The sequence below is a fragment of the Hippopotamus amphibius genome, chromosome 10, assembly GCF_030028045.1.
Source record: "Hippopotamus amphibius kiboko isolate mHipAmp2 chromosome 10, mHipAmp2.hap2, whole genome shotgun sequence".
NCBI classification, from domain to species: domain Eukaryota; kingdom Metazoa; phylum Chordata; class Mammalia; order Artiodactyla; family Hippopotamidae; genus Hippopotamus; species Hippopotamus amphibius.
In genome coordinates this window covers 55,775,587-55,801,240 of record NC_080195.1, presented here as the reverse complement: position 1 = coordinate 55,801,240, position 25,654 = coordinate 55,775,587, and the positions used below count along the sequence as shown (strand labels likewise).

At 38.7% G+C, this 25,654-nt stretch overlaps 1 protein-coding gene across 1 annotated transcript in view; it reads right to left on the bottom strand.

The window, feature by feature from the left end:
• Positions 1-25,654, bottom strand: part of LSAMP (limbic system associated membrane protein) — a 626,032-nt gene that overhangs the window by 185,109 nt on the left and 415,269 nt on the right. The window contains exon 3 of the mRNA XM_057697840.1: positions 23,573-23,698. Coding sequence (XP_057553823.1) covers positions 23,573-23,698 — 126 coding nt within the window. The remainder of the gene's footprint in view (positions 1-23,572; positions 23,699-25,654) is intronic.

Genomic DNA, 25,654 nt, shown 5'->3' with positions numbered 1-25,654 from the left:
CATAATATACTAACAATCAGAACTCTGGGTTGAATAAATACCTGAGTTCCATTGATTACGACTGCCAAACAACTGGTTAAAGGAGTAGTGTAGAATATATTAGAATTTAAGCAAAACACTTGAAATATATGGACTGGACAATGGTAAAGTGAGTTCATAATTGATTGAAAACTTTTCCCAGAAAATTAATTACAGGACTGATGTCAATTCGAGGAACCCAGAAAAGAACATGATAATCAAACTATAATCAGTTAAACATTAAAATAGCTGAACCGCGCAATAACAGGAATAATAATGATCACACTTTGAAATTTACTACATGTTAGCAATAGTTAGATGGTGGAATAATATCCAAAGGGTGACATGTTGTGGTGTGACATATGCAGATAAACCCCCATCACTTTTTATTTCAAGCAAAGTCTTCAGGGGATTGATGTTTTGTTTAGACTTTTGTAACAAGAATTTCGAGATCATTGCCTTATTATAATATTTCAACAATAAAACAAATCTAGTAAGATTGCATGTAGCAGAGATAAATGCAAAGTCTTTCCCTGACATTAAAAAACAATGATGTAAATTCAAGATGGGAAATAGACGGCTCATTAGACTTGTGTGTGAAATCATTCACAAGCTTTTTGTTTGTGATCTCACAGTCATTGGTATGGCTTTGGGCAAAAAAAAAAGAAAAAAAAATCCACCAAAGTCCTCATGAAACTCATGATAATTCATATAGGTTAAATTCATATAGTTTTTGCATATATTTTGTTCATTTCTCACTTTATTACAATTTTCTCAGGAAAGGTGGTTTCCTTATCTCCCCTTAGGCTCCCTTCAGTTTTCAAGAAAAATAAACCAGGTCTATTCAACCTCAAGGGAAGGACGGGTTGGATTCCTGCTTCAGAATCATGCTCCAGACCTTCCTCCCCATCTCCCACCCACAGAGATAAAACCAGACAAAGACAGGACTCCTGGTCTCTTCCCAGCAGGACAGAAGAGAAGTGTATCTGTTGGCAAGAACCCTGTGCAGGCTAGGGAGTGAGTGCCTCCCTATGAGTCCTAGGAGTTAGTTATTTGTTATCTAGCCTAGTGGAACTCACACGCCAGTGTGTATAGAAATCACAAGGAAAGCTTGTTAGAATGTAGATTCCTGGACCCCATGCCCAAGAGATTTTTTCGGTAACTCTGCAGAAAGGCTTAGAATTCTACATTTTAAAAATATATAACCAAGTAGATTCAGTTGATGCGTTCATTCATTTGCTAATTAATTCAACATATATTTTTGAGCAGTAAATATGCTGTGGGCACCCTTCTAGGTTATAGCAGTATCACCGAGGATAAGACAGTGATGTACAAGATAGACAAAGCACACATCATCGTGGGACTTGTATTCTACTGTGGGGCTACAGATTTTAAAATCTCATAAATAAGCAAATAATGAACTTTCAAATAGTGACAGTGGTAAAAAAAAAAAAACAGCAACAAAAAACCATAAAATAGCACAATGGCAAAATAGTAGCAGATAGTGTGTGCTGTTTGAGCTAAGGTGATTAGAACAGCTTTCCCTACAATGCTATATTTGAACTGAGGCCTTAAGTTGAAAAGAAGCATGTGTGCATGTACATGCATATCTGTGAGTCTGAGGCACAGGATGTACAGCAAGTGCAAAGGCCCTGAGGTAGGAAGAAGCGTGGTGATCTTGAGTAACAGAAAGCAGGTCAGTGTGGCTAGAACAGGGTTTCTCCACAGTAGAACTATTGATATTTGAGCTAAATAATTCTTTGTTTTGTGGAGCTTTCCTGTGTATTGTAGGATTTCGGTAGCATCCCTGGCCTCTACCCACTAGATGCTGGTTATACCCACTCAGTTGTGATAACCAAAGTGTCTCCAGCCATTGTCAAGTGTCCCTTGGGGGACAAAACCAGCCCTAGTTGGGAACCACTTTATGGTAGAGCTGGCGGGAGAAGCAGAATGGTAGAAGGTGGGGGTGATAAAACAGAGAAAGGCTAATTCACATAGGACTATAATGATCACTGGATCTAATTCCAAGAGATTCTGGAAGTCATTGGAGGGTTTTAATTGGGATTGGGGGAGTTATATAGTCAATTTATGTTTTTAAAAGGGCACTCTGATGCTAGGTGGGGAATAGAGGAGGTAGCAGTACAGCAGAGAGATGGCAGGACTGAAATAGGTTTAGCAGTAAATATTGTAAGAAGATTGGATTCAGAAAGTGTATTGGAAGGACCCCTAACAGGATTTTGAGTGGCCAGTAGACCACACCTGAAGAAACAACAGTCTTGACCTTTGCTGCTCAAAATGGGATCCACAGACCAGCATGATGGTCTTCACCTGGGAACTAAGATGTACCATCCCTGACCCTGCCTCCCCAGACATGCTGAATCACAATTTGCATTTTAGTAAGACCCCCCAGGCAATTGCTATGTATGTCAAAGTCTGAGAAACCAGCTCTAGGCTAGCTCCTCATTTTATTTAAAAAGAAAAGAGATGCTCTGAGAGGAAGGGCGGTCTGTCCAAGTTCACAGAGAGAGTCAGGGGGCAGTCGTAACTAAAACCCACTTCTCCCATCTCCTGGTTCCGGGTCCTCCCTAGCAGCCTGCTCTGTAGGATAACGTGTATCTCCTGTTAGAGCCCTTCCTTAGCCAGAAATTGCAAGTTTGTCCCTTAATTCTCACAGGACAAGGAAAAGTCACCCTTCAAAAAATAAAAGATTGAAATTCCTCCAGGGAGGAAGAACGAAAGAGCCATGGTATCAATTTAGAGCAAAAAAGCGTTTAAAAACCAATTACCAAGCTGTGTTGCTGCTGCTCACAGGGCTGGCATCTTTTCCCTGCTCAGAGTGTTAACATTGCAAATACAAAACAAATCCCTTGAAAAATGATGCCAGGATTGGAGCGTGGGCAACGATGATGAAGCTTTGAGATCAGCCCCTGCTCAGAGAGCTGTTCGGCTGCGTATTCAGTGGCAGGAATCTTCTGGATCACAGGCAGCAGGATTTGCAACTTGAACCATGTTTCTTTTCCCCCCAGGTAAAGAGAGATCTTAGAAAACTGAGTAACAGTCTGCGTTCTCCTTGTCTTTATCATCCTCTTCTCTTGCTAGCCCAGACTTGCCCCTTCTCATCCTCCAGGGAAATGGACCATTTGTCAAATACTCTTCTCCTCAAAACCTAAAGCACAAAATAGCTACTGTCCTTTTTGGCAGCTCCTACAGAGCTAATATGCTGTGCTGATCCCAATATGTGGGCCCCATCATATCTTAAATTAGAGAGCCTGCTTTGCAGGATGAGCTTGGGGTGAAAGAAGGATAAGAAAAGTAATTCGAATCCTCAAGGCTGCCTTTCATTTGAGAAGATACCGATCTCTATCTCTAAGCCTTGGGATAGCGAGGGCAGCCCTGCCTCCTTCGAAGCCTGGGAGTGATTGGGTGAACCACTTCTGGGAAAGGGGTTTTCTGATTTCCTGGAGTTAGGGGGTTTATAAATGGCATATAAACCAACCGCTGTCTGAGCACGGTGGTTGGTGGGTAGGCAGACGACCACAGGCTCACACGGAAGGAGGACAAAGCTGAGCGCCTTTTTAGGGCTGGATGTGAAAGCGCTCCTCTCTGTAGGGGTCTGGCCCCCGGAGCACACAGCTTCTGTCATTGCACAGCTGTCATCTGCCATTAGCAGGTTCCTGACAGGGACATGTGGAGTTCCCCAGTGCTTCTCCCCAGCAAGCGAAGCCAGGCAGTGATGCAGGGGTGTGTGTGTGTGTGTGTGTGTGTGTGTGTGTGTGTGCTGGGAAGAGACAACAAAGAAAAAAAAGTGAGATTAAATTATAGTTCTGAACACTCAGGTATTTACACAGTATAGAGGGAAAAGAGAGTAGGATTTGAGCCAGATTTTCCATTCCATCATTAGGGACTGTGGGTAAGTCATTTTATGCCTCTGGTTTTCATTTTCCTTCTCCACCCACGGAAAAATAGCAGAAACCTATGATTTCTAGACTCTTTAGTAAGTGCCAGGCCCCATATCAGAGCACATTGTAGGTGCTCTAACTTCATAATAACCCTATTAGACAGGAACTATTCTTTTCTCTCTCTCTCTCTTTTTTTTTTTTGCAGGTGAGGGCACTGAGGCTTGAGAAGGTTAAATAAATTTCCTCTACGAATCTCAGACAGAGGGCGATGGAGCCAGGATTCCACCCCAGGCTGCGTAACTCTGGAGTCCTCAGGCACCAGCACTGTGCCTCCTCAGTGGTGATGCCCAGCTCATCCTGTGTCTGGGGTCAGCTGAGGCGCGGGTAGGAAAGCACACTGTACTCCAAGTGCTGCAATAATGTTGGCCATGGTTATTTAAAGAATGCAGCACTAACTTCTTTACTCATTGAGTACTTGCTGCAAACCTGGTTCTCTTCTACAAAGTAGAGTTAGTTATCCCATATGGAGAAGGGGAGTGAGAAAAGAAGCTATTGGCTCTTTCCTCATGTCACTTACATTTTATCAAGTGTTGGGAAGAACAATACTGTTCTCTGTATAGCAGGTTCATAACATCAGAAATCAGGGACATCCCATATGCTTACCAAGTGAAACTAAAACAACTGCTTACCTAACCCCTGTTCTAGTGGAGGTCACTGCTGGCGAGTTCTAGTACTAAAGAGCATTTTACAAGTAGCTCTTAATAGTAACCAGGAGACCTCCTTCTATCCCTCATCCTATCTCTCTCCAGGAAATTTCAAGGCAAATACCTGAAATCTGTATTTTAATTCTGAAATAGTTATGCCGCATTCCCAAAGCTGTAGTTTAATAGACATAGTCTAGGCACTACATCATAGTAAATGATGGTTTATCTAGTGTTCATCACGTGGAAATGTTACTACCAAGAGGTGCTTCTGTACTTCAACGGTACAATGACAATTGATGTTCACAACGATTAGCCCTAGGCAGTGCAAGTTCCTAAAGTGCTTTGTAGATCATAAAAAGAAGAAAGAAAAGTAAAAAAGAAAGGAAACAAAGAAGTTTCCATTGGCATATTTTTGCATTATATTTTATCATAATAAAATTTGTTGAATATTAGTAACCAGAAACAAACATGATGATATCATGGATTAGAGCACGTCCATTCCCAATGATGCCAAAACAAGTAATTCTGTATGGACACAAGCTTAGTATCGTTTTCTTTCCCCAAAGCTCAAGCCCATTTTATATAACTGCATGTCTGGCTATGAACAGCTCTAAGAGTTCACTCCATGCATTAGTGTCTTATTACTCCTATAACAAAGTGCCACAAATTTAGTGCCTTAAAACAAATAGCCAGTTGTAGAGGTAAGAAATCCCAAACGGGTCTCACTGGGCTTAAAATCAAAGTGCCAGCAGAGCTACATTCCTTCTGGAGACTTTAGGGCAGAATCTGTTTCCTTACCTTTTCTAGCTTCTAGATGCTGCCTGCATTCCTTGGCTGTGGCCCCTTCCTCTACTTTCATGCCAGCAGTGTGGTATCTCCAAATCTCTCTCTCGGACTACAACTCCTGGTTTTGTCATCACATCTTCCTCACTCTGCCCTCCTGTTTCTCTCTGACAAGGACCTTTGTGATTACATTGAGTCCACACAGATAATTCAGAATAATCTCCCCATCTCAAGATTGTAACTTAATCACATCCGCAAAGTCCCTTTTCCCAAGTAAGACAATACATTCACAGGTTCTGGAGGTTAGAATATAGTTATGGGGGACATTACTCTGTCTGCCACACTCCCCTTAACAGTAACTCGTTCATCACAATGTTTTCTTTCTCTATCCTTTCCCTTTGACTTTGAATATTTCGAAGCAGTAGCCTCTTTCCACATGTAATGGGTAGGGTGATCCCGAAATGAAAATTACCAAAGTTCATTAAGATTGAAGGAAGCAAGTGCATACAGAATCTCTACTAATATTTGATCAACGGGGTCAAAGCCAGCAAGAAAGGGGCAAAGTGGACAACTGTCTGCTGAATCATGTATGGCCTACTAGTCCTTATGCTCCCCAAACGGGAGGTACTGCAACTTCTATTTATTAAACTTTTCCCTTAATTATTTGAACAACTTGAAGTTAGACTATAAAAGGAAGAAGGAAAATGATGGAGAATATTTTCCTGGTGCCAGACAGTGGAGAACATGAGAGGAGACTAGGAAGGAGAAATGAGGAGGCAGAAAGCCATGCTGAAACAAGCTTTGGATGCCATCTGACAGGCCTTTTGAATGTGTGGGTTTGGCTGCATGCCCACTCCACCACGTACCCTACATCCCTCTGTGCACTGCTAGAGAAGCAGGAAAGCACATCCTTGGAAAAAACATCTCAGTGCACCCAGAGAAAAAGGGAAAGTCATAACTAAGGTTATGGGAGAGACAGTAGCCAAGGGGGTAGTGGAGGTTACAGCTGTTGTGGACAAAATATTCAGACAGAAAGGAAATTTACACAGGTTGAGCCAGATGAGGTTTCTGTTTCTCAGCTGGTAGACACACGTCCTCTCTGCTAACCTTCTGCCCTAAACTTACATTGGCTGCTTGCCTCTGAATTATGTTGCATATTTTTTTATAACCTCAAATTTGGTTGTTTCATGATTCTTGCTATTTGCAAAACCAATAGGGTTTAAATAAGACATCTGAAATATTCATTATAACCAATGTTTGAAGTTAAAAGATTCATCACTTCGAGCCCAGGTAAAACACAGAAAAAGTCCTCTATTGCTAAAGCACTGGAGCAAAGGAAAGATGAAGGAAAGATGTGTCACTGTTAGCTGGGTCGGTTTTCTTGGTTCTTTATACAGGCGTGGTCACTTGTAAATAGGTGCCTTTGCACACAAACCACACCTTTTTCCATCAGAAATTTTAATGAAACAACAATCATAGCAACTATCTTTATTAAGAGCTCAGCAGGTACTGTGGGAAGTGCTTCATGAACATTATTTCTTTAATTCCCACAATAATAACGAGAAAGTCAGATTATTCCCCCCATTTTGTAGGTCATCACATGGCTTAAGGAAGTCATTTTGCCATGATCACGCAGTCAGCAAATCACATCTAAAACTCAAACCCAGGTTAGCCTACTTCCTAATTTTTTTCCTCTTAGCAACAATGCATATTTCCTTTGTGCTCTTCTATAAAGGTCTTTATCTTCATAGGTAAACTCAGAGAATTATGCAGTATTTAAAATCTCTTCTCTTCGGATTACTTGATAATAAAGGCAAAGTCTAATTACATTTAAGTTGAATATGACAATACTTGGAGATTCCCATCCTTTGCCTCTCAAAAGTCATTTAGGTTTGTAACGCTTGAATTTCATCATTCTTTATTTATTCATTCATTCAGTTTCTCTGCAAAGCAGATTATAGTGGGTTGAATGGTGGTTAAAAGATATGACTAAATCCTGACTCCCAGAATTAGTGAGTGTGTCCTTATTTGGGAAAAGGATCTTTGTAGAGGTATTTGAGGATCTCGAGATGAGGTCCTCCTGGATTTAGGATGGCACCTAAATCCAATGACTGGTGCCCTATAAGAGAAAAGAAAGGGAGACTTGAGACACCCAGATACAGAGACACAGAAGAAAAAGCCATGTGAGGACACAGGCAGAGATGGGAGCTACGCTGCCACAAGCCAAGGAAGGCCAGGAGCAACCAGAAGCTGGAAGAGGCCAGGAAGGATCCTCCCCTAGTGCCTGCAGAGGGAGTGTGGCCCTGCTGACACTTTTTCTGTGGACTTCTGAACAGTGAGAAAATAAAGCCACCATGCGTGTGATAACTTGCTGTGGCAGCCCTAGAAATCTAATTCACAGGTATATTTTGATGATGCAGATATGAAGATACTTTGGCAAACATTATGAAGGGAAATTGTTTCATTTGTGACTATAACTGAGTCTTAGGAATGTCGCTTTCTATCTTAATTTCTTACTAATGTAAACAGAAATCACAAGGTATGGGAATACGTATTTCTAAAAACCTAAAAGGTCCAATAATATCAAATTCATACAAATAACATAAGTAAGTCATGTATACATATATATGTATGTATACATGTAAATGTATATATGTATAAGCAAATGTATATAACAGGAATAATGTAAATATACATAAAGTCTTTGTTTCACTTGTATATTTGATTGGTTTCTTGTGAAAGGCCAACTGGGAGAAGAATTCATTTAGAGAATCTATTAGTATCAGGTAGATTTTTCTCTGCCCCTGATCAAAGCCAAGAATGCCCCTTGGCAGTGGTCTCAGGTCCAATCCTTAATTCATAAGTTATTGCCTATAGAACTCTGGGCTTGAGCTGGGAATTGGTTCTGAAAATTCATGGAATCGTTCATGAGTGACTGGCCAGTATCTCCTACAAAAATTAGCAATTACAAATGCTGAATACCTTGGACATGACTGGCATGGGGTAGACAGTCCGCCCTTAACAGGAGTAGTTGAAACTAGTGAGGGTATAATTAGCGTTGATGGTAGCAGAAGTAATAATAGTGGTAGTAATGGTACACGTGGTGAGAAAAGAACTAAATTCTCATTTCCGTTTGTCCACATCTCACAGCACTCTCTCATTTAAGACAGAAGCACCAGAGAACCAGCTCTGTATCTTGGTGTTTCAACGGATAATGAGAATCTATTCCAACCCAAAAAGGTACACCTTAGGCAGCTGAGATTTTAAAAAATGGATTCTCTGTATCTGATAAGACAACTCTAAGCCTATTTCCATAAGACGACACTATTGAGGATCAGGTCAGAAGCAAGATGAGGTGCTTACAGGCTGCCATGGTAGCAGCCCTTTATACATCCTCCAGTCACCAATCACCCACCCTTGCACAGCAGGATAGAATAAGCTTGTGAGTTCCTGCTGCAGCCTGACACTTCCTTGGCAGAACCACACTGTAGACAAGAAAGAGGCCTGAGTGAAGATTCACACACATTCTTAAAGGCATAGCAACACTGCACTCCAGCCTCAGCAGAGCCCCTGATCCACTCTGACACCCAGCAGCTGAGTCAACCTGCTTCGGAGGCCTTAGAGCACTTCAAGGTTCCCAGGGAATTATCTCCTCTAGTGACAGTCAGTAGCAGAACTGCCAAGGGCAGAAGTTATAGCTACTCACACACATACAAGACAAATTATCCTTCCAGCCTGGTCTCCTGTGTTATAGGAATAACCGAACGGGACGTGCTTTGGGTCTCCTACGGGTTCTCCAGCATTATGGAGACGACATCAGGGGTTTCCTCTATTGACAGGACATTTGGACTCTGGGAGGAGAGTGAGCAACAGAAGTGCTATTGCCATTCCCATTGGGTCTCTGCATTACGGCTGCATATCCTGAGTTTAAGACAGGATGTATTTAACGCCAGGATATATCCAATCCTAAAGAATGTGAGAATAGAGCCACTGCAAGTCTGCGCCCCAGGAGCTCAGAGAAAGACAGATGAGCCAGAAGTCCAGATGGTCAGCATCATGAGACCAGACACTACGTGCTATGGCCTGAATTTTGTTCCCTGCAAATTCCTACGCTAACCCCTAATGTGACACAATTTGGAGATGGGGCCTTTAGGAGGTAATTAGGTTTAGATGAGGTCGTGGGTGTGGGCCCCTCACGGTGGCATTAGTACCCTAACAGGAAGATACCCCAGGGCCTTTGCTTGCCCCCTCTCTCTCCATTGTGCACACACCAAAAAGAGGTCTGGTGGGCACACAGTGAGATGCCAGCTACCAGCAAGGAAGGGCCCTCTCCCCAGAGGCTGACCATGCTGCATCCTGGTCCTGGACTTCTTGCCTCCAGGACTGTGAGAAAATAAATATCTGTCGTATAAGGCCCCCAGTCTATGGTATTTTTTTTATGGCAGCCCAAGCTGAATCATATACTACAGTGACAGTTAAAAAAAAAAAATAAGTGGGCTTACTTAATTATTTTAAGTACGTGGGCTTAGAGAACTCATTACAGGGGCAGCAAGCATAGTTACCATAATTAATGACTTTCTGTGAAAATAAAAGGTGTCTATCTCTTCTCTCTTCAAGGAACAAGGGAATCCACCTACCTTCTCCCAGATGGCTCCTATAGTAAGCTGTCTACATTCCAGAGTTACCCAAAGAACTGCCCACGTCTGTGCCCATACCAAATGACCCTAAGCTACGAGCAGCCAGGTCCTCAGTACCACGTGCTATATTCAGAATGCCTTCTGTTCTACAGTGAAATTTTGGAATTTGGAATTTGTTGCAATTTAAAGCAATTTTCTCGTGGCTTTATTTATTTATGTATTGGAGTGGTGAGAATTTTTTAAAAATACAAAATGTCTCTTGGATTGCCTCAGGAACACTAATTTTCTGTACCCATTTTCCCGTCTGCCTTTCAAATCCCTCATTCCCTGCTCTGGACCGGTCTTTCCAGCCAAAACAGCATAAAGCCTCAGTGACCAGGTCAAAAATTTTTTTAAAAATAAAGACTGATGTCATTCAAAGACTGACATTTCAGTTTTTATTACTAGAATACCTTGAAGAATTAGATCTGATTTGCATTGCTATTTGCCAACCGAATTATTAAAGTTCGTTTTTTTTCTTTTTCTCTTCCCCTCATCAGATTTTAGCACTTTCGTCCACAGCAGACAAAGTCACAATTTAACAATCATGTGACTTCACGGAGCCTTCTGGGCTTTGGAGTTGTTGACCAACTTGAGAAAAATACCTGACTTGATGGACGAAATGAATCCGATGATGACACGTAAAGGAAATGGCAAGGGGTTTTTTCGTTTTTTTCGGTAAAGAAGTCTGCTTCTCACATACGTTTCTTAAGTGACAGGGGGTAACTTCACTGACATGTCTTTTGTGGGCAGTGTGACCCCATTTGAGTTACCTATTGGGGTTTTTTTGTTTTATTAGAATTAATTGTAGCCTCAGTGTGCTGGGGGACTTGAAAATGAACATGTATGCCTAGAGAAGGTTGCGGATTTCAGAAATGTGTGCACATTTGAAGTGATGTGTTAGCCTCAAATATCATTAGACTGTAGATGGAAAAAGACAAAGTGGGAATTTCTGTGCAGTTGTTACTTCTAAACCTCTTCATCTAAAGTGACAGAAATACTAGCCATAGAAATGCGATAGTGCGTTTATATATCAGATAGTTTTAGATACATCACACACACACACACACACACATACACACACAGAAACCAGTCATTGCAATGTTGCCTATAGATTTCATTATTACATAGACTCTCAAGTGTTCCTATGATACTTGGTCAAAATAGCACAGAATCCTATCTCAAAAAGATGCATTTTCTTTACATCCTGTATAGCGCAGGGGTTCTGTAAGTTTGTGGTACATCAGAATCACGTGGCAGAATTGTTAAATTACAAATCCTTGGGCCCCACTCCTAGAGTTTCTGGTTCCTGTAGGTCTGGCTTGGGGTCCGATAATTTCTAACAAGTTCTTAGGTGATGTTAATGCTGCTGGTTTGGAGACCACACTCTGAGAAGCACTGCTCTGGTTTTATTACTTATTTTGGTCAAATGGAATGCTTCATTGCCTTGCAGTCAGTTCTTTCTACTATCTAACCAAAATGACTACTGTAATTTGAGCTTTGCAGAATCTAATAGTAACAGCAAGCAATCCTTGAATAATGCTTTATTATTAATAAATCACTTTCATGTACACTATCTCACTTCAGACAACACAGGAATCTTGGCAGGTGAGCAGGTATTATATTATTCATATTTCACAGATGAAAAGTAGAGAGCTTAAAGGACTTACCCAAAACCTCTAAAGAAGTAAATGGTGAAGAGCAGAGACTTGAACCCAGGCTTCCTAACTCTAAATTCTGCATTCTTTCTACAAAGTCACTCTTTCTCTTAATCTCTTACAGTTGTTGGAGAGTTTTACACTGTTCAAACTACTTTCATATTCATGATTTCATTTGATCCTTCAAAGCAACAGCACGAGGCAGGCAGGGCACATATTACTACCTATATTTTGTAGATAAAGTCATTACAAAAGATGATGAGACAAGTGGCTACTGTCTTTCAGACAGTATTTCTTCATACACTAGGCTAAAATTTTCCTGCTATATTTAGCAACAGCATTTGATATAGATACAGCATCAAATGGTTCCCCTTTCCAAGTCATATTCAATGGCCCAGTATTGTAACCCACTCTCATCCCTACGCCAGTTTTTTTTGTTTTTGTTTTCTTGGGAGGAATACATTTGGAGGGAAAGAAGGTGAGGGTGAAATTTAGGATTACTAGTTAGTAGGAAAGGGAAAAATTCTTTAATTCTAGACTTCAAATACTAAAGAAAAGAGGTTTCTTTACATACAAAGACTTTCACCTCTAGTCTAGGGCTTTCCAAAGTGTAATATGCATACAAACCACCTGGGCATCTTGATAAAATTCAGATTCTGATTCAGGGGGTCTGGAGTGGGGCCCAATATTCTGTATTTCTAAAAAGCTCCAAGGTGATGCCCAATTCTGTTGATCACAGTCCAAATTTGATAGGCAAGGGTCAATCCTATTTCTCAAAGCCATAATTATTTTTACTATTCTCTAAACCATCTCTGAATCTCTAGAGTGAAACAGAGACATTAAAATATAAAACAGTGTAATAATATTTGGTGAGTATTATGCACATTGTGGGACTTCCCTAAGTGTTTCTCTGTTGTAGGCTACTTACAACATCTCAGCATCTTCCAGCCTATTTTGACCTCAAGATCCAGGATGATGCCAAAAATGTCGCCCATGGACTAGCAGAGCCAACGTTACCTGGGTGCTTGTTAGAAAGGCAGAATTTCAGGCCCCATCCCAGACCCACTGAATCAGAATTCACATTTTAACAAGAGTCTCCAGATGATTCTCCAGTACCATAAAGTTAGAGGATCACTCATTTAGATATTTTTGCCCTCCTGTGCTTACACAGTCATCATTATGCTTATGTGGCTGGTCCTCTGACTCACTGACAGGATCTAATCCTACAGAATCCTGGAATTCAGCAAGAGATGATCTAAGTGTAGGGGGAGGCAGGGAATCTGTATTTTTAAAAACTTTTGCCTTGAGGTAATCCTAATGATTGGCCAGATGTAGAAATCTAATAAGTGGAAGTGAAAATCATGCCACAGGCAGCTACAGCCAGGAGGGAATCATAGGAGATGTTATCAAACTTAGTGGAGGTTCCTTCTTCAGATTGACTCAACCTGTGAACTGCCCTCTACTACCAAAACCAGGGTGGGCCTGAACTTCTGCCACCCAACCCCCAAACCCCACTATAGCACTAATTCATCAGTGTGACAGTGCTGAGAGCTTTGTTACCAAATATTTAAAAAAAACAAAACAAAACAGTTTTCCCAGATACAGAAATCTGCAGTAGGCATTTTACAGTGCGTCTTACAGAAAGCCAATGTCCTGTATATTTGAGATACACATGATACAGCAAAGAAAAACTATAGCTTATGAAGATTCTGTTCTTAAAGTCTAAACTTTAAGCATATTCTAACAGTTGGACATTTAGCTAGAATAAGTAGTTCGTTTATTCATTTAATAAGTTTTTACTGAGCACTTACTCTGTGCTAGGCACTATAATGGAACTAAGAACATGTCGGTACCTGCTTTCATGAGGAAAATAGTAAAAACATAAGCATTTAAGGCAATTACTGAGTGTGATAAATGCTGAGAAGGAGAAGAACAATTTCTTTTCTTTTTCTTTAAGAACTGTTATTGAGATGCAATTGACAGACAATAAACTGTATATTTAAAGCGTACAATTTGATTTTTTTTTCTCATTAGTAATGTAAGTATGGCAGTCCCAATCTCCCAATTCATCCCACCCCAAGCCCCTGCTTTCCCCACTTGGTGCTCATATGTTTGAGAAGAACCATTTCTGATAATAAATTAGTGATAAAGAGAATGTCAAACGATGTGATACAAGAATGTGAAGATGTGATACAAGAATGTGAAGATGTGATACAAGAATGTGCAGATGTGATACAAGAATGTGCAGATTTCAGAGCATGCTCTGTAACCCAGTGGATAACGATGAGAGCCCCACAGAAGCAAATCAGCGCATCAGGGCAACAAAGAAGAAACAGATCTGAACAGGACCCAGAGAGCTTTCCTGAAATTTCCTAAACCTTCTCAGTAAGAGATTAACGAAACTATTCGTTAGATAGCCTTAGTTACATAATTCTACGGTACCATTTGCAGTTTGCTTTCTGTTCATTCATGCTTTCATTATTTGTCAATGTGTATTTAGTTTCTACTTCATGATGTGAGTTATTTCCCAGCAATACTATTTTTATAAAGCCCTTAACTGAACAACTCAATTGGTTGATTGATTGAGCACTTATATGCCAAGCGACGTGATGAGAATACACACATAAGTAGGACACAATTTCTGCACTTTTATGGATCTTATTAATATAATCTAGAGATGGTACACCATTAAAATGCAATTTTACTACTTCTAGTATATGGCTTCCTGTAGGGGGTGTCATCTTGAAGATCTCAAAAGAAAAGTTTATAATAGCAAAATGATGATACAGGTGAGATATGAAATCATATTTCAAGAAGAAACCCAGGATGTGTGAAGGCCCCAGAGCAAGTGGACAAGGCTTATTCGTTTTTTTTCTAACTTTTTGAAATTTTATATTGTAGTATAGTTGATTAACAATGTTGTGATAGTTTCAGTGAACAGCAAAGGGACTCAGCCATACATATGCATGTATCCATCCTCCCCCAAACACCCCTCCCATCCAGGCTGCCATGTAACATTGAGCAGAGTTCCTCATGTTATACAGTAGGTCCTTGCTGCTTATTCATTTTAAATATAGCAGTGGATACATGTCAATGCCAAACTCCCTAACTATCCCTTCCTCCATCCTTCTTCCTGGTAACCATAAGTTCATTCTCTAAATCTGTGAGTCTATTTCTGTTTTGTAAATAAGTTCATTTGTATCATTTCTTTTTAGATTCTGCATATATGGGATATACGATATTTCCCTTTTTCTGTCTGACTTACTTCACTCAGTATAACAATCTCTAGGTCCATCTGTGTTGTTGCAAATGGCATTATTTCATTCTTTTTAACAGCTGAGTAGTATTCCATTGTATATATGTACCACATCTTTATCTATTCCTCTGTTGATGAACACTTAGGTTGCTTCCGTGTCTTGGCTATTGTAAACAGTGCTGCAATGAAGATCGGGGTGCATGTATCCTTTTGGACACTGTTTTTCTCCAGATATATGGACAAGGCATATTCTTGAAATGTAAGTAGTATAATCTACCCACAGCCTAAAGTTTAGTGATTAGGAGTTTAGGGATAGGAAAATAAGTTGAATGAAGGGCTCTGCTGTGCTTAGTTTGAACTTTATCCCAAAGGCAATGGGAAATTGGGAAATCAAGCAGGAAAATTAACACAACCATTTTAAAATTTAGAAGTAGTATTTTGTAGTAGGGGTAAATACGTAGTAGCAAGAGGTCCAACTGGAAGATTGGAGAAATTGTTGGTCATTTTTTGGTGTCACTGTAGTATCATTGCCTTAAATACCAATTTTGTATAAAAAAATCATTGTAATTTACAACCTATAGTTTCTCTACAGCTATAGTTAATAAAGTATTAGCTGTTACATAGCCAGACTGTGGGAAAACTATCCTCTAGGAGAAGAAGCATGGACACACAATAAGCCACACCAGAAAATCTCTCCCTAACAAGATGTTGTTGTCATGTCCTTTTGAAAAATGAATACCTCGAGTGAGTGTGTTCAGAAGTGATGTAATGTAAGATGTGACGTATTAAGACTAGCCTTGGTGAGAGCATTTAAAAAGTCTCCCTGATTGCTGTGTTATAATGGATAAAGATGGCATGGAAGTTGTTTAGAAGGAAATTATCAGTCGCCCCCTAAATTTCACTATGGAACTCTGACATATGGATAAAAAATAATTAAAACAGATATTGAAAATAAGAATATCAGTAATTGCTAACACTGTGCTAAGGACTTTGCCTCCAAGTTCTCTTTTAATTCTCATGATAACCTTTGGCAAAGATTTTATTTTTAGACCTATTTTAAAATTAGAAAACACAGACTATTTGGAATAATGGTGAAAATATTTGAAGTCACAAGATACTGAGAGCTGTGGACGCTATTTCTGTTCTTCTATGCCATGTGAAAAACGTGATTAAGCTATTGCCCTCTCCCCTGCTGCCTCCCCCATTTGACACAAGTTTCCAAAATGTCCTAGAGCACTCAAATCCACAAGGACAAATCTAGGATGGCTCACTTCTCTTTTGGAAGAGTTTTCTGGGGATCTGATGACAGATCTGGGGAGGGTAAGAGTGAGATGCTAATGGTACAAAGGCATCTGTACAACACTCTTCAGAATGGCCAGCACAACTGCTTGTGGAAATCCTCTCATGCCTTAAAGATTGTCAGTGTCAGTTATTGTGAGTTTCTTAAGGATTTTTAAGGTTTGGAGGCCAGTAATCATGTAGTTAAATTTTGTAGTCTTCATTTTCTAAGTTACCCATTTGTTTTACTGACAAGGTTACTGAAACAGTTTGTATTTACGAATACTTGATTAGGCTATTATGGAATTATATGCATGGGAAAGAATATGTTCCTGGGCTAAATTTAAGATATTCACACACAAAAATAACTATCTATATACCTGCTACACTGGTATACACTATATTGTATATTTAAAACCAATATACAAGTAAGGTTCTGAAAAGCAAATACAGCAAGATTTTTCTTTATTTTCCTGCTCTTTGAAAAGGGAAACCAGGAATATTAAAAAGTAAAAGGAAATAATGTGTGCTAAAGAAAGAGATTTAAACATTAAAAGTAGCGTCATTAAACACTAACATCATGGTTTCACATAAAGATGCTGGTCTGGATTCTTCAATGAATTATTGTATATGCTCCTTCTCTGCCTAGGATACTCTTCCCTCCCCTATTTTGCTGGCCCGGTCCCATTCATCTTGAGGTCTTAGCGTAAGCACCCCTCAGGGGAGCTTTGCTGGCCTTGCAGATTTTGCTATATGGCCCCGTTTTATGGTCTTATGGAATGCTATAATTTTCCTTTATACTATATAAATCTAATTAAGTGGTTATTCATGCTATTATTAGTTTAATACTCTACTTTCTTGTTGAACTATAAGTTCCATTTGTGCAGGGACCATGTCTGTCTTGCTTCTCATTTTGTCCCTTTACAGAGCGAGCATTCTATAAATAGTCTTGCCAGAAGAATGAATTAAAAGCAAGATCAAAATTAATTTAAATATAATTCTGTATTGATGGAAGATATATTTTAAAACCAATATACAAGTAAGACAGTGAAAAGAAAATATAGCAAGTTTTTTTTTATCATTTTTCTGCTCCTGGTAAAGGGAAAATGAGAATATTAAAAATTAACACTGTAAGAAATAAATAAAAGCAATCAATAGAACCAGTTGAACCGTTATTCTTGTTTAAATGATCACTAAACAGTCAAGACCCTTTACCTGCAAAGTGCACAGGTTTGATTCTTTCACATCCATGTACTACCAAGATTGACTTTTAGAACATTCTGGAAGGTCCATACAAGAAAACCCCAGAGAAAGAATTTCCTGAAACTTCAACTGTAGATCATATAATCTCTACATTCTCTGTATAAAATGTAAAGTCATACTAATTCTTACATGTTATCTGAAAAGGGCAGATAACAGTTACTTGCAACATGTGCTTCTGGAATTCAACTTAAAGAAATGAATTTAGTTTAACATTATGTATTTCTCCCAAACCCATGAGGGCGGAGTCTTGGCTGGACATACTAATAATTGGGTGAGTTATAAACTTAGAAGTAAGACAGATGGAGCTATAACAGCAATGGGGTTTAAGAGCACCATCAGGCAAGGATTCAAACTTGGAAATGAATTGAAAGAGAACGTCTGGCCAAGTGATTAAAACTCAACTTCCAAAGAGCATAGGGATTTCACACTCTGAAAGAGTCCTCTTAGTTCTTCTTAGAACGATGTTTTCCCACCCACCCTATCAAAATAGAAAATATTTCTTTTTTTATGGAAGTATAGTTGACGTACAATACTATATAAGGTACAGGTGTAAAATAGAGCAAGTCAAATTTTTTAAAGGTTATACTCCATTCATAGTTGGTATAAAATTTGGGGGATATTCCCTGTGTTGCACAATATATCCTTGTAGCTTATTTATTTTACACATAATACTTCGTACCTCTTACTCCCTTACCCCTCTATACCCCTTCCTCACTTCCCTCTCCCCACTGGTAACCACTAGTTAGTTCTCTATATCTGTCAGTCTGTTTATTTTTTGTTATATTCACTAGTTTGTTGTATTTTTTAGATTCCACATATAAGTGATATTGTATTGGTCTTTCTCTCTCTGGCTTACTTCAATTAGTATATTAATACATATATGTCGAATCTAGAAAAATTGTATATGATCTTATTTGCAAAGCAGAAATAGAGACACAGATGTAGAGACAAACAAATGGACACCAAGGAGGGAGGGGGGTGGGATGAATTGGGAGATTGGGATTGACATATATACAGTATTGATACTATGTGTAAAATAGAGAACTAATGTGAACCTACTGTATAGCTCAGACCCAAATGGGATGAAAATCCAAAAAAGAGGGGATGTATGTAAATGTATAGCTGATTCACTTTGCTGTACAGCAGAAACTAACACAACATTGTAAAGCAACTATACTCCAATAAATAAATAAAAATAGGCTTGAACAGAAATAAAATAACCTCTAGGTCTACGTTGCTGCAAATGGCAAAATTTCATTCTTTTTTATGACTGAGTAGTATTCCATTGTGTATTTATATCACATCTTTATCCATTCACCTCTTGATGAACACTCAGGCTGCTTCCATATCTTGGTAATTGTAAATAATTTTGCTATGAACACAGGGGTGCATGTATCTGCTCGAATTAGTGTGTTCATTTTTTTAATAGAAAATATTTCTTATGCAAGCTTTCTATACGTGGTGTTGATGTCAAATCTGGCTTCAGGCTTCTGGCTTGGACAAGAGAATTGTATAGTGCCTGCTAAGTTGTTCTCAGCCTAAGGGGCTAAGTTCTCAGTGCGCCTTTTGAGAGTTTCAGGTATAGAAAGCTACTGAGGATGTAAAAACCTTTGTGGAAATGAAATGCATAGAAAATCTTTAACCATGAACAACCCTGACACCACATGAGACACACTTGAGAAAGGGACTTCCTTTGGAATGTGAGAAGAAAGATTTAGAAACAAAATTAAACGAAGATGGGAACAGGGAACAGCGTTGCTCGCAGAAGGGAGATCAAACACTCCATAGAAAATACATGTTACGGTGCAATTGCCCTCTGGGAGTTACAGGATTATGAAAGTCTAACTTAATTAAGGGAGAAAATAGGTCACATTTAACAACTGCATATGTGACACATCATTCTGACTATACAGAAGAACTGAAGAGGAGAGAAAAATTATGAAATCAGAAACACAGGAAGGCAACCGTAGAATGCATCAATCTCTTCCCCTCCATCTACGTCGGGTATGTGTTTTGATTTTGTATATATAAAAAAAGTTCACCATTCTTCTACTTTCACTTTTTAAAAGCACTTGCAATGTTTGAAAAAGGAATTTCAGGTGTCAAAAGAAAGAGAAACAAAATGACCCAACCAAAAGTTTTTTTTTAAAAAGAACTGAATTAAGAGGTAATAAATATTCTTCTTCTCATAAAAATATACTTTGTGCCTACCTTCCTTTCTCTCTCTTGTGTCATCAAATGACAGGTAATCAGGTACTTGTGAACCCTGTATGAAATCTTCCCCCTTTCACAGCTCAACATCCCTGTGGGGTCGAGCTAATTACAGGTACATTTCCTCTGCAAGGCAGTCACACTCTGTACTGTTGAAGGCACAATTAATTATTGAACAAAGCTAGCTGGAGTTTTTTGCTCATATGGCCATGGGTTGCGGGCAGCTTTGCTGTCACACAGGGAGCAGAGCCTCTTCTTTGGGTGTCTCTATGAAAGACTTTGCATTATGGGCTGAAAAGGATCACCCCCTGTTTCCAAAATTTGAAAAGGGAAAAAAAAAACCATGCAAAACAAAAAATCCTAGTTTCCTGTATAGAATAGTAATGGTAAATTCTCTCTCCTGTCATCAGCCATATGATTATGACCAGGTGGTTATTTAGGTCAGATGTGAAAGAGATGAAAGAGTAGGCTTGGGAATTAATATCCATTGTAGAGAGAAATGGAGTCTGCCCTCGAGTCTGCAGCACGGAGCTAGTTTTGCATGCACCGGAATAGAATTTGACGCGTGGAGAGGGCCTAGTTAGAGGATTATAGGAAAATAAAGTTCTTTCCCTTGAGATGTCTTTAGGAACTCAATGGGGGATATCCCCAAAGCCTCACGGAGTCATAGATGAGTGCAGAAAAATCCTTGTCCTGTGCCCCAAGCCATAGTCTTGAGCAGGGGTCTGTAAACTATTCTGTAAAGGGACAGATAGAAAATATTTTAGGCTTTAGGGGCTAATTCATATCAGTTGCAACTAAACTCTGCGGTTTTATTAAAACAAAAACAAAAACAGCCACAGATGATATGTAAATGAATAAGTATGGCTGTGTTTCACTAAATATTTACGGGACCTGAAGTTTGAATGTCATATTTTTTGTGTGTGTTAAATAACAGAATTCTTTTGATTTTTCCTAACCATTTAATCATTTAAAACTTGCTCTAAGCTTGCAGGTGATGCAGGTTGGATTTGGCCCAGGGACTGTACTTTTCTGATCCCTAGAGTGACTACTGGGAATCCCTGCACGTACACCAATTTTTCTAGTTGATTTTCAAGTCCCTAGGGTTCTCTGACTGTATGTAAATGCTGCCTTTATTTTGGAAGATCTAGCTTGTACTTTGGTCTTTTGATGACTTGAAACATCATGGATAACCAGGTTATTCAGGGTTCAAACCATATGTTTACTATCACTAAAGAGTTTACTAGAGTTAGCCATGAAGATCTAAACTCCTAGAACAAGCCCGGGAAGGCCTTGAAACTCTGGCTCAATCTCATTACTTTTCTGAACTGAGGGGATAAAAAAGAATATATCTTTAGGTTCGGCTCACCAATAGCATTTTTCCCTGGGAAAAAAAAAAAACTATTTACTAGTACACCAAAGGAATAAAATATTTTTATTAATGCAGTTCATTCCTTGATTGTAACTTGAATATAATCTACCTTCCTTCTCCCCTTCTTTTATCTCCATTTATTCCATTAAAAATTGAGATTATAAATAATATATGTATATAAACATTTAAATTAATTACAAAAGGTGAGACAATATGAAAGTAAGGTAAGAAAACAAGATGAATGCAAGAGTGTGTCTGCATATGGAATGATGCCAAAAATCCCACATAGTTTGTTTAAAATCCATGTCAATAATGTGTAATTTATATATGATTTCCTCTATTCTTTTATAGACTGGTCAAAATTTGGCTCCAGGTTTGGTAACAGTCAATACAATGAAGGATTCATGATTATTTGTAAAACCTCATTGGGTTCATTTTAAAAAACAAACCATGGCTTAGAAAAAGGACAGTAGAAACACTGAGAAAAAAGAGGGACTTTCTCAAAGTGTCCTTTCAGAGGAAATTATGTAACACAGTTAACAATCTCTCAAAAACAACATTACAGAAAATGGAATGGTTTTAGAGGATATCTTTTATAATATCCTTAAATATGTGCCCAAAACTTTTATACCAAACTGTCATTTAGTAAAAGCACTTCTCCATGGGAAAGGTCTAGGTGTCATGGGATTGAGGGTTAATAAAATTCCATTCAAGGAGAATGTGCTCTGGAAAATGTGCGGAAAATCCAGGGAAGTGTCTGTGATATCCAGAGGTTCACACTTTAAATAATCCTGCATATGTATTTTCCTCCATGTGAGGTTTAAAATGGGAATGCGAGGATATGAGTTTGAGGTTGACCCCCCAAATAACTGCCTCATTTATTGCTTTTATATATTAACAATAAATGACAAGTTGTATGCAGTAACAACAAGAGTGGGTTTTGAGTGACATTGTCTTAAGAAAATAGAAGCATCTAATGAGAATAGCTGCCCAAGTAAAAGACCATTCCATAGGTTAGCCCAAACTTCACCTGATAATTTAAAGGCTAATATGAAACAGAGGCCCATATTCTCACACCACAAAATACAAAATTGTTTAAAGATGCTATAACCAAACATTCCTCTGGGCTGGCCATTTAGAATTATCTCAGGAGAGCTCCCATCGTCAATGCACAACAATTTTTCACGGTGTTCATTTCAAAATTAATATATTATAAACTAAATCTTTAGATATTTAAATGAGAAAACTTTAAAAGAATATCGGATATAAATCAGTTAAATGTTGGGGGCTATCTACCAAAATAAATGACATTTTATAAGAACAACTGATCCATAATTCCTCTTTCTGGAAAAACTAAATATCAGGCCCCATTCTGCAAATACCGTGTCATTTGCAAAGGCATGGTTTTGTACATGGGTGAGTCAAAAATTATCTGCACTCTGGTTATGTTAAAACTTCTATAAATTCTACAGCCAGAGTGCAGATAATTTTTGACCTACCCTTGTATATAAGAAAATAATCTGCATAGTAGGGGAGGATGCAGGCAGTTAACCCTAAATAATTTTGTAAAATATTTAAATGAAGCTCAAAAGGCAGCAGAACCTCAGAACCCAGTTATAGTGGTGGTAGTGGGAAGGAGGAGGGGAGAAGGAAGAAGACATTCCTGAGACATGGTTTTCTGACTTTTACTGAATTAGCATCAATAGCCAGGGATACATAATGAGCTCGTGCAGTTTATTCTGTACCTGGGGCCCCTTCACAGGGCCAGATGCTAGGAACAGGATATTAGAAGTCACAAACAGTTTGTATTATTCCTGAAAGATTTCTTCACAAGGCCTACATATTGGGAAACCATATTTAAAAGCAAAACAAAACAAAAAACATACAAAGAACTGTGGAAATTTAATCCATAGAAAATATTGCCTCAAGATATTCAGGCACCAACCTGGAATATATTTCAGACATAATATTAACTCATTTAATGTATTTAATGCTTCCATATTTATTGCCATGGGGAAGTATTCTATTGAAAATGAAGTACATCTTAAATATAAACCATAGAACTAAATATATATATATATATATATACACATATATATGTATATATATTTCTGACATAATATTAACTCATTTAATGTATTTAATGCTTCTATATTTATTGCTGTGGGGAAGTATTCTATTGAAAATGAAATATATCTTAAATATAAACCATAGAACTAAATATATATACACACATATATATGTATGTATATATATATTCCCTATGGTTGTAGACTTTATAGAGACGGACACATTAGTCAAGACCAGAGATGACCCTAAACAAGTCCTATGTCACTATTCAAATAGTGTTTTAATAACAATATACATGCTCGCCTTTTGGATCTAATGGAATCACAGAAGCATGAGGATGTTCTAAATAGTGTACGGCATCTTGGGGACTGGAGGGTTGCTTACCAGTTGGTGTAAGGTGCCTCCAGGTAATAACAGGTTCAGGACGGCCATTGGCCATGCAGACCAGGGTCACGTTGCTGCCCTCATTCACAGTGACATCCGAGGAAATGTTGGAGATCTTTGGTGGAACTGTAAAGACAAAACCAAATGGAATATGTAAGCATGTCAGTAAAAGCAGGTTTGCAGTACTGGTCCATGCGACTAGAAGTGGCAACTTTGAGTGAAGTGCTTTTCTGACTTAAACCATCTGCATTTTTGTGTTAAGAAACCTAGGTGCTTTAGGACCTCCTCACAGACTTAGTGAGCAGGTGAAAAGCATGAGTCCTACTATAAGGTGAAAATCTCTCCACTAAGGTCAAGTGCTGCAGGAAGTACGCAGAGTAATATAATGAAAATGTCTTAGCTCTTTTCTGATTACAATGGACCTTATTTGGTTATTAGAGAGCATGCCCATTTATACACATTAACACCAATTTTTTTACCACTAAGTATTACCCACATTTATTTCCTTATGTATATAAAATGATTATAGTCCACTATTTCCTCCAAATGTCAGGAAAAGAAAAGCAGTGTTATTTAACGTCAGACTGCATAGTTGTGTCACTAAGATGCAGTAATACCTGGTTGCTTAAAAATCTAGCCACATGAGGAAACACTTGGTTAATCACTACAATAGAAAGCCTCTAAATATCATCTTGGTGTGTGACAGGCCTGATGATGTATCTTAGAGCTTAAAAATGGAATTAATAAGGCCTATGTCACAGACAGGTAGACATTACAAAAATAATATTACTCCTAAAACTATTACCACCAATACTGCTAACACTTTAATAATAGCTAACTTTAAGCATTTACTAGACATAAGACCTTATGTAGATTACTTTATAAGTCTTATCTCAATAACTCCTTATAATAAGGAAATAATACCCTATGAGGATTTTATTTATGGGTGGGAACTAAGTTACAGAGGAGGCTAGGTGAGAAGCAGAAAACAGATTTAAATCTAAAAAGACTTCAGGGCCCACGCTCTTAAGCCCTGCTTGAATGAAACTTCATCTTCACAATCCAGGCTACCAGATGGCCAAAAATGACGGAAATTACTTTTTGGTGATGTGAGAAATGAGTCCCCAAGGGCTAGCTGTACTGCCGTCTGACTTCCTTCATTAGTGTTCAGGGCGGCAACATTAGATCTCACCCTGGTGGGCTTAAGTGGAAAGTGAATTACTTACTCACAAATTTCATCACAGAGGTTATGCACTGATTACAAATTGCAGAGTTTATGCTTTGACTGTTATTTTCCCTTTTTTTTTTTTTTTTTAACTCTTAGTTGCTTATGCCGTCCCTGAGAAATTATGTGTCAGGGGGAGGGAGGAATACAAGAGAGCATGAAGGAGTTCAATAATAAAAAACTCTTATTTTTTCTCACTCTTCCTGCCCATTAGAGACTCTGTGCAATGATAAAAGGAACAGGAACATTTTCTGCTTGTAAAGCTGCCTGACAACTGTATGATCCCTGCCGATCCCTGTTAGCAGCTATTAATGGTACCTGGGCAACTGACCAGGTCAGAGTGTCACAAGGAGGAAGTGGGAGGAGGATTCTCTTGACCTTAGCATTCTTCTCACAATGACATCTTATATGGCCCCTGGGTAGGAACCAGTGATTCCAAATCAAACTCAATGGCAGAAATAGAATGTAGTTGATTCCTATGGCTTAGCAATTTCTATTTGCAGAGTTTCTGTTTCCCCTTAGGGTTAAGAGTAGTTTTCTCATATTCATACACTGACTTGCAATATACTCTTCCAGACTTTTACAGTGAGGACCTGAAAAGTTATACACATGTAATAGGGAAGAACATGAGGCACAGGGCAGAATAATAGCTTGTCAAGGGTGATCCCATCACAAAATATGGCTAGGCTTAGAACCCAGAGCTCCTCAATGTACAGTTGTTCTATTGTTTAATAGTCACAGTTTCTAATTCCCAGTCAAGTAAGCCATGGTTCTGAACATGTCCCCAAACACCTACAATACAACCTTTGATGGTGTTTGAGAACAAGGCTTAGACATCCTAGGTACCTTCCTCAACA